Consider the following 15,539-nt stretch of genomic DNA (forward strand, 5'->3'; position numbering starts at 1 on the left):
TTTTCCTAAGGGGAATGTAAATACTGCGGGGTCAGTGCAGTATCAAATGCCTGCAGCCTGAAATGAACCCAGCAGGATTTTCTGCTATTCGGTCAAAATTAAAACCTGCTCAGTATACACTGGTAAATGTTGAAAAGTCAAGACTTTGAATTATATATTAAGCTTTACAGGTTTTTAATTTTTTTTTTTTTTACTTTAATTAAGCGTACTTTTTTCCACTAATGTGAAAGAGTGTGCACTAGGGACTACTCACTAGAATTATGGTAATTAACAGATATGTTTAGAAACCTCTCTCTGTACACTGATGGATTAGATTACTTGATTTATTTCTATAAATGACAAAGAGGTGAATGTTTTTGCATGCTCACCTGCAACATATTTAATACAGTGACACTTAAACGTTCAACTAATGTGCTGTAAATAAAATCTTCAGCCCATCCATTCCTCTGTGTTTCCCCTCACCTCCTTCACTCCTCCCTCTCTGCCTGAAAAAGAATGGGCAGGGGTAAACTCACATGGCACAGCAAAGACAAATTGCTCTTGATGACTTTCTGCTGTGCTTCAAACAACCTGCTGGCCATTCTTTGGAGGGAGAATTGCTCCCTGTGATCCCTTCAGCTCAGTGATGCTCTTTAATTTGCCATGTGATAGTTTGAATTGCTTGCATCTGTGTCCTGCTAGGGACCAGAACTTCTCGTTTTACCAGGAGGGGAAGGAAGTAGAGAGTAACAACTGGACTCGAGGGGGTTTTCCTGTGTAGGGCTGCTGTCAGTAAATTGAAATATTTTAGCTCTATTTGTCTTTCAGACTGTTGTCTGTGGAAGACTGGCTGCTGTTAGTTTGGGGAAGAATCCATCCAATTGATGAAATTAGAAGAAAATAACCTCTGAATATTTAAAGACAAGCCAGAGGTTGAGTTGTTCTTTGGTATTTTCTGTTGGCCATGCCATGGCAAGACCAATTCTTTCTCCGGGTCTCTTAAGATATCATGGTAATGTCACTGTGAAATGACAACAGAAAAATACAGCTTGTGGTCAGGGAATGTTTGCTTTCTTTAAAAATCAAAGCTGTTTTATTTTTGTGAGGAGATAAACAGTGTTGTGGTTGTTAGATAAGTCCCTACTGCTTCACAATGTTTTTGTTATGTTCCTGGTAAAGTTTCATGGTTTTGTCTGGGAAACTTCATGATGCTCAGATGAAGGAATATTTGGTTATTGAATGCTACACTTTGATTTTCTCAGTGGATTAAAGTGGGTATTGAAAATAACTATTAAGAGATATTGATGAAAAACTACAGTGCTGAACAGAGAATAAAACAGATTTTAAAATGAACAGCATTAGTGGCTGTCATGTAAACAAAGTAATGTTAAGTTCAAATGAATGCATTTTGAAATACTCATTCTGAAGCAAAGATGAATGTATTATGGAGTGTAAAACTATCGTTCAAGAATAGGACTAAAATGCATTCCTTGAACAGCTTTATTAATACTTAGTTTTGTGCCATTGGGCAGCATTTTTTACTAGAAATAATTTACTTGGAGATGAACATTTCATACCTTTTCTTTCTAAAAGTGAAAAGAATAAACACCTGTGTGCTGGGAGGCCATTCCTTAAAATATTCAAGTAAAAACTCAGGCTGTGAAGGAGTAGGAACAGCTCATCTGTCAGTTCTATTCTTTTAAAACAAAACGAAAAGCAATTTTTTAACTTAATAACAGAATGTACGTGTGGGGTTTTTTTTGTAGTTGTTAATGTAATGATGTAATAGTCATTCCCAAAGTTCATTTGAAAATGATGGGAATTTCATCACCAAGATTACAAGAAATCTGGCATGTGACTAGCTGTGATTTGTGAGGTTTCATTGTTCTGTTTTTTACAACACTTTGCAGCAATGCTTGTGAATTTCTAAAGTCAGGAATTAAGGGTGTTTTAAACACCAATAAGTGCCTCATTTCACCATCTGGATTGGTCTGGTTTGGGTTCTGGAGCTGCCTGAGTGAACCATGATGTCCATTGAGCTCATCATGGCATCACTGATTTTCTGCTCCAATTCTGTAACCCCAGCATTTATTTTGGGAAAGATCCAATACTACTGGCTGAGATGTCTACAAGGGAATGTTGGGTTTGTTTGGGTTTCTTTTTTTCAATCAAGTAGAACACTGGTCTTTTTTTGAAGCTTTTTTTTGAAGTGTTTAATGATTCCTACTTATGAGGTGTGATGATTAAACATAGCCTCCCCATGCATCATTAAGACTTGGAAAAAAGTGCTGATATTTGTTTTTTATTTCAGTTGGAAAGGGTTGTTCCATCTGCTGTCTTTTGCACAGCTCTGTGCCCTGTAAGACACTGTTTCTTCCCTTTGCTGAGTGAAAATAAACCACTCTGAGAGCAGCAGTGATTTCCTCAGTGTGCCTCTGAGCCACTTGGGATGACTCTGGAGTGTTACCTCTCTGCAAACCACTGGCAGCTCTGGACATCTGCATTTCACCAATTCTCTGTACCCCTTTTCTGTGCATTAAGCTTTTCCCAGTCACTGAAGATGGATTCTAAGTTTTGGGCCTAAGTTGTCACCTGCAGGAATGTGGCTGCAGCACCTCTGCTCCAGGTGCACTTACAGGTGGCATCTGTTAGATTTTGTCATCTTAAATAATTGAATCCAAAAGCAGAGGAATTTGTTAGCAGCCCTGAAATTATGTGGAGCTTATTGGCAAATACTCTTCTTCATACACAGTTTTTTAATAACTATAAATCTAACTTTTTTTTTTTGGATGGGGGAGATTAAACTGAACACAGATAATTGTTTCAAATCCTGATCACACAGTAGACAGTAAAATCTTATGTCTGAGCAACCACTGGAATATAATCATGTAAAAATTAAAGTTACAGGAGATTATATTGCTGTGGAAAAAATAATTTGCTTTATTCCCACAGGCACTAATTATCAGGGCTCTAAACTGAAGCTTGTACTTTTCTGTAAAGGATCCTTGTAAGGAAAACATAATCAAGAGCCACTAAAATCTCTGGTCTTATTTTTAGAGATAAATTGTGCTATTTCACTGGTTGCTTTCCAAGTTATGTATTGAAATGATAAAACAAAAAAAATTTTCTTTACTAAATTCCACATAATGCTACATTCTTAGCACTCAGCACTCAAATAAAAGAGGTGGGAATGGAGAAGAATGTAATTTCATAATACATTTCCATAATTTACCAACTTGGGTTGACTGTGTTTTTAAATTTTTTTTTTAATTTGTGTACAAAACCACTGCTCATGTTTGTTCACTTTTCAAAGCATCTCAGCTTTTCATGCTCCTTAGACCATGTTTTGCACAAAATACCATGGAAATGTTAGTTACAGAGCTCTGTGGTGACATTGCTTTGAGCTATTTCTGATTGCTGTTTTGGTGATTTTTTTGACCACCAAAATTATATAAGACCATTGCTAGTTTGTAAGCTATACTTGGATATTTAATAAATAAATATATATATATATATATATTTACTTGCTCAAGGCATAGTAAAGAAGAGTATATAAATATTGTGTGTGGAAGGGTCTTTGAAGCTGGGGTTTTGTTTTCAGTAATTTGCTGTACTCCTCTTCCACTGTTCCTACTTTATGATTCACCTGGTGCTGTGGTAATGGCCAGGGTAATAATTTGGGGAAAACTGACTCATGAAAAGCTGAGGAGGTGCAAATCCCAAAAGAAGATAATGGTGCAGAGTAAGAGCTGGTGTACATCAGCAGCTGTAGGGATGTAAATATTTTGTGAGTTACAGCAGTAAATAGGGAACTCTGTGGGAACAGGCAGCATCCCTCTGAATGGACACATTTCTTCAAAATAAAACTTTTAATGGAGGGAAGAAAATATTTGCAAGAAAGATTGTTTCTCCAAATGCTCAGGAGCTGGATTGATGTGCAGTCCTGGCAGCTGATGGGAGGTTGATGAACACCCTACATTAAATTAGGACAGGAATTTACATACAGGAGCTGCTTCCTTTGAGCTGAGCAGAACTGCAGTGTTTTCAAGATATGACCTGTCTTGGCAGAAGATGAACTGAATAGTGTGAATTCATCAAGAGTTTTTGTGTCTTTGTAACCTGTTTCGAGGCAGCTGAAGTGGTTCATGTTAAATATTTTACATGGCTCATCTCTCCCTTTTAAAAGATTTTTTTTTATCTAACCAAAATTAACCATCTGCTTGTCGGACATTATTTTGCCACAAAAACATATTAAAGGTTTTCTTTGTGGTGCAAGATAAACAGGTGGAAGAATATGAAGTTAGAGGCCAATTAAAATATTTTCTTGGTTACCCTGCATAGGTAGTCAGCATTAAAAAAAAAAAGAGATGTATAATGGCATTCTGTAGAGAATTTATTTTGGTAAACGGTTTTTCCTCTATATACTTGCTCATTTTGAGTACTTAATTGTTTTCTTTTTTTTTTTTTATTTGCCTGGGGAGAGGGACTTTTCAAAATTAAACTATTAACCAAAAAAGCACATCTGTGTAATGTTAATACTGGTTCAAGGTTTTCCTCTTTTTAGCTGACATGTAGTGTTCATTCTTTAGGCACCAACTTGGACATTAAAATCCCTTTCCTTGCAGATTTTACCACTGGTTTCTTTAAATAATAAATTTTAAAAATAACAATCTGTTTCTTATTTAAGATAACCAGGAAGAAAACTGCCCTCTCACTTTAAGTGTGTCAAGGTGAATACTGAATTCAGCAGTAACACACAGTACAGAGGAGTATAAGCTCCATGTTCTTTCAGACTTTCAAAGGTTTTCAAATATATCCCAACTCTTGTGAATTGTGGTACAGATTTTTGTGAAGAGGGTACTAAAATTAAAATTTAACTTGGTGTTAAATAACAGCTTGCTTTTATTTTTTGTTCCCTGATGTGATTTGGACCTCTACAAAGGCAATCTGCAGATAATAGATACTTTTTTATCACTTCAGCTTATGGAGCCACCAGGTCCTAAATTTTAGTGATGACTTTCCAAAGTTGGATAAGTTGGTTGTTTGGGGTTTTTTGTTGTTGGTTGTTTGGTTTTTTTGGGTTTTTTTTACCTCTTTGTCTCCTTTTGAGCCAGTATCTTAATTGAATCTTTTATTTCCACTTTGCTAAAATAAACTTGGAGCAAATGTTGCTTCTTGAGTGGATATACATTTAAAAAAAAGTTACATGCAACTTTATCAATTTGTTGTCTTACTGGTATTTCTAGTGCTTAGAGAGTCCTAAGCTGTTCAGGAGAGTGGGTGTTTTTTAATAATTTCATTTGGAAAGTATAAAGGGGATAATTCTTTTTGATTTTTAGGTGTGCTCTTTTTTGTCACAACGCCACTGCTTTTCACTGACCTTTTCATGCCAGGATTTCTGGCTCTTTTTAACAAGATTTCCCTTTCCTGTTTGAAAGGCAGCACTACTTGCTCAAATTCAATTGATATCTTCATGCTGCTAAGCTTATGAATTGACAGAATTTCATGCCCTCAGGGTAGGAAAAAATGTAATCTATTGATATTTGGATTATATTTTATCACTTCCATGTAGGAGAAGAAGCAGAAACTGTGGCCTTCATCTACAGTGCAGAAAAAACAGACTTCTTAAAATCACATTGCAGCTGGAAAAGTGGAATTTTTAAAGGCCTGACATCTGAAATAATATTGTTCCAGTTCAGCGTGTCTAGAAATAGGAGCATAGTTCTATGCTAAAGTAGTTTTGGCTTAACAGGAAAGTGATATAATGGACCTGGTGACACAGAGGAGTTTGACAGGGGTGCTCAGAGATGGAAGAGCTTCATTTGGGGAATGCCTGGAATACGTCACTGAGGGCTGAGAGTGCAAGTCTCCAAAGTTAGAAATGGTAGAAAGGCAAGTGAAGAACAGATTTGCTGTATATTCCAGGAGGAATCACAGGAGGAATCACAAATTGAGAAGAGCTGGCCCTTGTAGCTGGTGTTCCAAAGGTCTGAAAGAAATCTCTGTTGTTCAGGGAAGTGGCTGAAAACAGGTGAAGAGTGTTTCCACATGCAGTCACAGAACCCTGTGCTCGCTCCTTTCATTTGGTAGCCCACTTGTGAATCTTGTAATGGCCAAAGCAAGGCTGTTACTGTCATATTTTCTGGAAAAATCTCTTTGCCCAGGATTTTCTCCTGGGAAGCTGAGAAGCTTCAGAGAAAAACGAAAACAATAATTATCTGATTTGCTTCTCCTGTGTTTTGCTACTTTAGAATGTGTTTGGAAATTGTTTATGCCACATGTGAATTGTTTTAACTTAATGACCAATCATGGTCCAGCTCTGTTGGGCTCTAAAAAAGAGAGTCATGAGATTTTTCATTATTATCTTTTAGCCTTCTGTCTGTATCTTTTCTCTGTTCTTTAGTATAGTTTTAGTTTAGCATTATATAATATAATATAGTATAGTATAATATACTATGTACTATAATATACTATACTCTAAATATACTATACTCTAAATATACTGTATCAACCTTCGAAGAACATGGAGTCAAATTCATAATTTCCTCCTTCATCCTAGAAACCCAGCAAATACTACACAAGGCATCCCTGTGCATCCCACCTGCCCCAGGTGTTTGCTGCTGATCCCAGCCCTGCTGTGTGGCTCCAGCCTGCTCCAGCAGCTCTGGAGAGCAAGATTCATCACCAGGGAATACGTTTTAATTGGCCAGGAGTCAGTGGGAGGAATGTTGTTTTAATTGTGCTGCAGGTACTCAGAGAAGCTCTTGCAGAGTATCTCTGACTGTATCTTATCACTAAAGCTTTGATGGGTGCTGTGTGTGCGCAAAGCATGGCTGCATGGGAAGACTTAATAGTTTGCTTATAGTGATGTTTTGGCTTTAGCTTGTTTTGAAAATAAACTATGTGAACATGAAAATCTCACTGATCTTCCTACTGAAGCTTTACTAGGCGCAGAGATTTAATGAGAGAAACATAAAAGTTATGAAATCATTAGATACTGTCTGCTGGCTGAGTATTGATTCAGACTGGTGTAATTGACTTTTTGCACAAAGGGGTTTGGGTGAGTGAGTTGGAACCTGGCAAAGAGATTTGAAAGCTGAATTGTTTTTCAGATTATAAATGGATTTGAAGTATTAAACTTGTACCTGCTTTCAGAAATCCCATGAGATCATTTTAGAGATAGTAGGAGATTAATTTAGATGATACAAGCTTGGGGAGGGTAGAGTAAGATGATTACAGTAGTCTAAATGATGAAATATTTACTTACTTGAAAAGAAGATCTTCTTTCTCCCTTTCTTCCCAAAAGATCTGTTCTATCAAAGCACATGGGCTTTGAAGAATGATTTTTCTTCAACTCAGTACTTGGATTATTAGGAAGTAACTACCTTTTCTATGTTACTCTCTCAAGAAATAAATTCGTTGGAAAATGTAACAAGTGGGATAGTGTAGTAGAGTTTTAATCATAATTTAGACAACATTTTTCTCTAAAGTTACGAGGATTTGGGTTTTTTTTTCCTTTTAACTAGTGAAACTATGAATTTATTTGAGTAATGAATCTGGAAACTTTTTTACATGTGGGTCTCAATGTTGATCAACTCTGATCATGAATTTCTGTTTTTCTAAGACAATAATGTCAGAATATAGAGTTGCATATTCATAAAATCTGAGGTCCAAATACTTACCTGAGTATTGCTTATAGTAAATCACTGTAGGTTGCATACACACAACTCCAAAAGGGTTTGGAGGACAAGAACTCTCTGTTGAAGGTTCTGTGAAAGGTTTGGTGTTTTGGGCTCAGTATTATATCATGTTATCAAACAAAACAGAAAACCTGTGGTGATGTTCCTTTTCAGATGTTTGGAAGAGTGGAAATACAGATTACTGGTCTGACATAAATGATGGGTTTTGCTGTTAAACTGCATTTATGGGGATAGACTTGTAAACTCTCTCAAAGGATGGGAATCAGTTCCTAAATTTGCTGGATGTGCCACTGGAATATCTTTAAAATATGAAGAAAATGCTATAAAGAGAATTTAGCTGGTGAAAGCAGCTTAGTGTAGCAGCAGCTGGATTCCTGCTGTAGGATTTATGTGCTTTTAATGATTTCTCATTTGGGCTGGGAGGAGCAAGATAGGAATAAGTTATCTAATAGCACTGGAAACCTGGGTTCTCATGTGGTCTGGTAAACAAGGGAGAACTGAGTTACAAGAATATTGGAAACTAACACTTTTTAAATGAAGTTTGTTCATTTAAGTTGTTCATCACCAGAAATTAGGTTGTGAAGCGTCTACCAACACTGCCTGAATTAAATCCCACCAGGTATTCTGCATTGCTTTTAAAGGTATTTGGTGTCCTTTTTTGCATGGTTATCCATTTCTGAAGAGAAATAAGGAAATAAAACTAAAGAATAGTTGACTGAGTTTCCAAATCCTGATAAAGATCTTGCCATGCTTTCCCAATTTTCAGGCTCTTTAATTTGGACTGGTTTGTGACTACTCCTTTATCCAAAAAGAAGTCAGTTTAAATCCTGAGAAACAATAGAAGAATTGTTTGGCAGAGAAGTCAGCAGCCAGTATCTTGGCACTGCCTTCTGCTTTTTAAGCCAGGTTGTTGACAGCAAAAGCACAAACAGAACTTTGAAAAAAAAAAAAAATTAAAAATCTCCAGTCTTCCAGAATCAGCTCTAAATGGAAAATGGAGTCCACTCTAGAGGGACTACAGCAGCTTTCTATGCACTTACTTTAAAATTCTTCTGCATACAATAATGACACTAAAAATCTATTTTTGCCTAAAAATAATTTTTGTTTTCTGTGCAAGCTTTTTAGCTCACATAATTACTTGCACCTAATCTAATGTAGTGGCATGTCCCCAGCAAAAATTATTGGGGTGCAGCTTTCTAATTTTCATTCTCTACAATAAACTCCTGGGACCTGATTCTTGCACAACTCTTTGTAATAGCTGAAGAAATTGGAATACAGGAAACAAGATGAGGAATTTGACATAACTTAGAAGTTATGTCAAAGGCTGCATTTGTCAAAGCAGCATTTGCACTCTGCCACTGTTTGATGTGTAATCTTTCAGCAGGCTGGAAACAATGGTGGATTGAGGCTGCTTTAAGTGCTGACAGTATAAAGAATGTAAGTAGAATAGGGGAAAGATGACAATGGAACAATGGATCTTCTTCAGGCTCTGCTGTACAGTTTTGTATTGTAGAATGGCTTGGCAAAGATCATCCATGGCAGGGACACCTTCCACTGTCCCAGGCTGCTCAGGGCCCCATCCAGCCTTGCCTTGGACACTTGCAGAGATGGAAGAGCCACAGGGCAACCTGTGCCAGGGCCTCACCAACCTCACAAAGAAGAATTTCTTCCTAATATCCAATCTAAACCTACCATCTGCCAGTTTGAAGTCCCTCCAGACCCTTAGAAATAACCCCTCTCCATCTTTCCTGCAGGGTCCCTTCATGCACTGGAAGGACACTATTAAGTGACACCTAAGCCTTCTCTCCTCCAGGCTGAACCATCCCAGCTGCAGACAGAGAATTACACACAGTGGATGTGGGTTTGCCAAGCTCAAGCATCACATTAATAAAATAAGGGAATTTAGCTGACTTGTTTGTAAGCACTGTTTTTTCTCCATGGATTATTTGATGTGTCTTCTGGGTTTAAAGGCAGAAAACATTTTCTGTATTTGATCCACCTGTTACCACAGCAAGGCAGTAAATATATGGACCTCTGAGCCTAGAAATAGAGATAATATTTCTGAATACCCAGAGTTTTGTCAGTTTTGGCAAGATGACTTCAGGAAATGGTTGTGCTTTGAAAAATACTGTCAAAAGCTCAACGTCCATGGCTCACTCCAAGGAGAAGAGTGGTCAGGGGGTTTTATTTGCTCGTTTTCATGGTACCTTTGGGGCACTTTGCCAGGGTTGGTTCATCTTGGCTTGGAACTATAAAAGTTGTCAGTGCCACAGATTCCTTTTCCTGTGGTCATGAAGTCTTTCCTCTCTTACCGTAATTTTTGCAGCCATAGGGCAAGTCTCATCAAACTGAAAATGTGTCCATTGTAGGACTAATTTACAGTGAGATATGAGCTGATGTGAACCTGTGCCACTTTGCAGAAGAGATGCTGCAGATACCAGCTCCTCAGTTTCAGCTGTTCAGGGAAAAGACTTCATGCTGCCATGGGCTCCATCTGCCTTAAGAGAGTTTGTTAATGCTGCAGTGTTTCTCACTAAATATCACATTGCCTGGTACTGCTATATGGGGGGGAAGACATCTGACATGTAGATTTGCTTATAGTTTTTATACAGTGTTTTTATGTGCATACTTAAGTAATGCCAGCTCAGTATTTCCCTGCAGTTCACTTGTGTTTCTATTTATACCTAAAGCTTTCTTTGATTAACTAAAACAGTAAGTAGGTGCTATTTCTAGCATTCGAAGCATATTGAAATAAAGATGTGAAGATATTCTTTGAAGTCTGCTTTTATGGCTGCCTCCAAAATCAGCAGAAACTTTAGAACCCAGCAAAACTGAGTATTGTTTATTGAGTTGAATGACTTGCCTGTCTGTTCACAGAAGTTTGAAAAATAATGTTGTGGGTATAGCTGAAATGGAAGATGAGTCAGGTTTAAAAAGTAACTGTACTCCCAGGAATTCATCAGAACTGTAGAATTAACTGCTCTGGTTTAGCAGTGTGTGTAGAGTTCTTAAATAACTAGAACTATCTGTAATGAGTGTAAAACCTGTGGATTACACTTGTAGGTACAAATCTAAACTTTTAGGAACTTTTTAAAGTGACTTTGGGACTGGGGGAAGTCTACTGCATGTTTTCTTTTGACTGTCACTTGTGTTTGTATGCATATGAAACAAACTTTTGATATTTAGTGTAGTTTTTTTCTGCCAGTTTCAGTATCAAATTTTCAGGTCCTCTCTTGGACTTCTAGATCATATCTAGAGACCAAACAATTGAAGTTAACATAAGAAAATGAGTGCCAAGCAGATTGAGCAGGTAAAGGTTTGTTTTTCAATCAAGGAGGAAAGCACCAAATATAAAATAATGGCAGAAGGAATGTTTACCTTGGCTACAAGTTCCTGGGGGAATTTGAATTTTTAGGTTGTATTTGACTTGTTACTATAATTGATTAAAACTAGACAAAAACCCCAAACAACAAAAGAAGTTGAGTTCAGAAGTGATTTAGCAAGTCATTAATCACATTAATAAAATAAGGGAAAAGACCATTCATTTAGCTGACTTGTTTGTAAGCACTGTTTTTTCTCCATGGATTATTTGATGTGTCTTCTGGTTTAAAGGCAGAAAACATTTCCTGTATTTGATCCACCTGTTATCACAGCACAGCAGTAAATATATGGACCTCTGTGCCTAGAAATAGAAGGAGTATTTCTGACTGAATACCCAGAGTTTTGTCAGTTTTGGCAAGATGACTTCAGGAAATGGTTGTGCTTTGAAAAATACTGTCAGAAACAGTTTTCAGTGCAGAAATTCTGTTATTGGGAATTGACAGCTGCTGCTGCTGTTGCTGCTAACTCTTCCAGGGCTATTTGACACAGCAAATATCATTTTGTCAGCAATGGCAGGGGCTTTTGCCAGCTCTTGATGATAAAGAAATGTAATTATCCTTGAGAGGAGCATAATCTGTGACCTGCTTCATCTCAGCTCTTGACCAGGAAGGCCGTGGGGTCTCTGTCTTTGAAGATTGTTGAAACTTGACTGCACAAGGTTCTAATTAACCTGAGCTGGGTTTGAGGCTGTTCCTGCTTGGAGCACGGGGTCAGAATAAATCAGCTCCAGAGGTGTCTCCCAGTCTAAATCATGGGGTGATGTTTTGTGACTGAAGCAGTGGCTCTTTGTAAGATAATATTAAATTATTTTTTTCCCTATGGACATCAGCTTGTGACTGAGATGTAGAAGGATGAGCACTAAGCAAAAATGTAACTGAAAACACAGATCTCTGTTCTGAGAAGTCAGTGATATCAGGGTGAGTGGAGGTTGGGTTTTTTGGATGTTTTTGTGGTTGCCAACACAGTTGTAGGTTACAGAGAGTTGAAAATGTCTCTGAAATTGCAGTTTGCTCAGTAATGATGAAAACTGGGCATCTTTGTGGATCCCAGTACCAATGAAAGGTGATGTTCGGTTTAGTCCCTGTGAACTAAAAAAAAAAAATCAAGACCCACCTTGAATGCAGACTTGGAAATCTTGGCTGTGTGTCCGTGGGAGGGAACTGAAGCTCAGACTGAGGTGTTTGACTCCAAGTTAGTTCAGAGCTGACTCTGGATTGGGATGAATACTGGGAGCAAGCCCCATGCCCAGGCTCCTCACAAAAGCTGCAGTTTGACTTTATTTGCAGTGTTGGAATTTGCTGGGATGTTAAGGGAATGCTTAAAAACCCCCTTGTATATACCTGAGTGGATATCATGAAAGATCAATATTTGAAATGCAGAATAAAAGTTAATGGAAGTGGGTTAAAGCACCAGCTTGTCCTGAACATGGTGAACTGTGAAGGAGAAATTTACAATGCTTTTACTTTGTTTAGTGTTTTCAGTGGGTTTTATTATGTTTATAGATTTTATTTACTTTTTTTTTTTTGTAGCATGGATTATTTCTACTTCCTATTTGTATATTTTGTTTGGAAGTGCTACAGTTATTATTAAGGAAAATCTTCTCCATACTGCATTGAATTTGGAATGTAGCACTTTTCAATTCATTTAAAAATGTTGAAATAAGTCTTAGTAATCAAATTAATCTCTTGTTTTAGGATGCAGACCTGTCTAGGACAAGGCATTTTTCCTGGGCTTGTGCTTTACTGACATCTCATAAATAAACACTACAGCAGAAGGAGCTTGGTAGTGTCTTTAAATTGTCTAAAAACAACAACAGCCAACCAAAACAATCCAACACTTGTGTACCTTCTTAGGAGAGCTTTGTGGTGCACAAATAAAAACATGCAGTGAGGCTGCAGAGCAGTGTTGTAAGTTGTCTCGTTTCTGGTTTGGTCCAGTAAAATATTACTGTGTAAGAGAGAGGAAAATCTCTTTTGCTTTTTAAATGCTTTCAATCCCATGGATGATGATGATGAGATAGTGTTTCTGTTTGGTTCATGTTGTTGTTTTTTTTCTTGTGGAGAGACAGCAGAAGAACTCAAATGTTAAAGTTTCTTCTTTTATATTTTTTTTTACTTGTAATGTGTTTTTGTGCTTTTATATGTGCTTGTCCATGAGGAGTTTGATGCTAAATCATTTTAAATTAAATTGGAGGATAATTGAGTGTGACAGCTTTTCTGGGTGTTATCACACAAAGTAAGTTTGATTTGATAAAGCATAAATCAAATAAGTTGTTTGATTTTTGTTGTTATTGTTGTGCTTGTTTGGTTGGGTTTTTTTGTTCTGTTTTGAATTCAGTGGCAGTTGAATATTTACTTAGAATTGTTATAGGCACAATGCTTGCCTAGATGTTTCTGGTTTGCTGTGTGTGTAAAATAAATTGAATTAAGCAATGTTAATAAGAGTAGGGCTCCAAACACTTTAACAGTGCAGATGTAATCTACCATTATGTATTTATTATTTGAATTGACTGTTTGTTGATGCAGTACCTTCAAACAAATTCTGTTACGAAACCTTAGGTGTGTATAGGTTTTTAGGTACTAAACATCTCTCTCCATAACATGATTGTAATTTTATATATATATATATATCTGCATAGATGTGATACATAGGTGGTTCCAATTTTCCTTTTCTTTCTTCTCTTTTGAAAAGACCTAGAAGTCTAGAAACCAGTACAGTCTTATTTTTTGCATTTAGTTTTAATTGATTAGTAGTGTAGCTGTGACTGTTACCTGTAAATATGGTAAAAAGAGGGGAGCCTGGTACTTGCACTATTTGAGGGTATTTTTGGTGGTTTGAGTCTGTTGCAGTGTGTGTTAGGAGTAATCCTAGTTTAATTTATGCTTCAAATCGAATTTAAAAATTTAACACTTCCCTCTGTTAAGTGTCAGTCCAAAATGGAAAGAGAGGAGCATGGACTTCTGTGGAAAATGTGTGCTGACGGACTCATCTTTATTTTTTTTGTTCTAGAGCATCATTTATGGAAGCTTGATAACAAATGCACTTATTTTGGGAGTTTAGGTTTTTTTTTTTCATTTTTACTGTCTTTTGTATGTCTTTGGTACTGTATGTCTTTCGTATGTCTCTTGTGCCGTCTTTACTGTCTTTTCATGCCAGTAGATGAATTTCCTGATCTCACTCCATAGGTACAAGAAATAATTGTGGGGAGAAGCTTTGGGCTGATGGCTGTGGTCACACACAGGCTTGTAACTCAGTTGAGGTCACTTTTTTGGATTGACTGTGTTTGTGCCCTCTCTGGAAGCATCAATTAGTGGAACTTTCCTGTGGCAAATGCAGATCACCTCAGAGAAAAACAGCTTTTCCTCTTTGTGGGGGAAAAGCAACAAGTGTGGGTACAGCTACCCTGGGACACCTTCATTGTCTCATTGCCTCTGTTTTCCTTGTGCATCTTCCCTCTTGCCACTGTATTTAAAACCTCAGTTTCTCTTGTAGCTGTTGTCACCTGTTTCAGCTTGAGAGCACTGTGAGATTCTCACTGGAAGAATGTTGATTTCGGTGGTGCTGTCCTAAGCCTCGATTTTCAGCCCAGGGAAAGCCAAGCAAACAGGCACAGGGCTCCAATGTGACCATGAAGGGATGAATTTGTTACATGTTTATAATGGCATTTATCTGCTGGAAGTAATTTCAAACGTGCCTGCTGTGGGTTGGAGCTCAAACATGATTAATCCCTACAAGGTTTTGTGTAAACAGATAGAAGCATTTATTCTGTGTGGGAAAAAATATTATGGCGAAGTTGAGAAATTAATTTCTGTGTGATACGCTAGAGAATCCACTACTTAATCAAGAAATCTTTCCTGAGTTAATTTTCTGGAGCATAAAAAGGTTTTCAGATTGTTTATTTTTCATCTCTGGCATACTTCTGTGCTAGCTCCAGACCAAAGCAGCCTTGCCTGCATAGTTCTGTGTTGTGTGCAAGTATTTCCAGTTTGATGGCTGTCAGAGATTTCCACTGTGCTTTCACATCTTTAACGTGTCCTACATTTCTTGCCATTCCCTGGTAGAGCAGAGAGAAGGCTGCCTAACCAGATGCTTTCCAAAATGAGGAGTTTTCCAGCCTCCAGAAAATAGAGCAAGGATGAACTTTGGGCACCTCCTTGAGCGAATTTGTGGTGGTGAGCTCATCGCTGCAGTTAATTTTAGTTCATGTGTCTGGAAAAATTTTGGAAGCAGAGATGAAGAAGTGGTACAATGAGGAATAGACTGGAGGAAATTCTGACTTTTAGGGTGCATGGCCAACCCCAGCTGCCTACCCCATCATGGCTTTAGCTGCTGTGAATAGTGTAGAGGGAAATAAGTCTAAAAAGACGCTGGGAAAATTCAATTTGACTGCCATGGTTTCATCTGGACAAGGCAAACTATTTGTAAGAGTAACAATGACACTGCAAGCAGCTCATTTATGGAGCAGGATATTGAGAACAC

General features: G+C 37.5%; 1 protein-coding gene across 16 annotated transcripts in view; it reads left to right on the plus strand.

The window, feature by feature from the left end:
• PLEKHA5 (pleckstrin homology domain containing A5) overlaps window positions 1-15,539 on the plus strand; it is a 159,170-nt gene that overhangs the window by 14,490 nt on the left and 129,141 nt on the right. The window contains exon 4 of one of the 16 annotated variants that reach the window (XM_054515005.1): window positions 9,434-9,519. The exons of the other annotated variants lie outside the window; for them this stretch is intronic. Within the exon in view, the coding sequence (XP_054370980.1) occupies window positions 9,434-9,476 (43 nt within the window). The 3' untranslated portion in view covers window positions 9,477-9,519. Of the gene's footprint in view, window positions 1-9,433; window positions 9,520-15,539 lie in introns of those variants that run through there. 16 annotated transcript variants of the gene reach the window in all.

The sequence above is a fragment of the Molothrus ater genome, chromosome 5, assembly GCF_012460135.2.
Source record: "Molothrus ater isolate BHLD 08-10-18 breed brown headed cowbird chromosome 5, BPBGC_Mater_1.1, whole genome shotgun sequence".
NCBI classification, from domain to species: Eukaryota; Metazoa; Chordata; class Aves; order Passeriformes; family Icteridae; genus Molothrus; species Molothrus ater.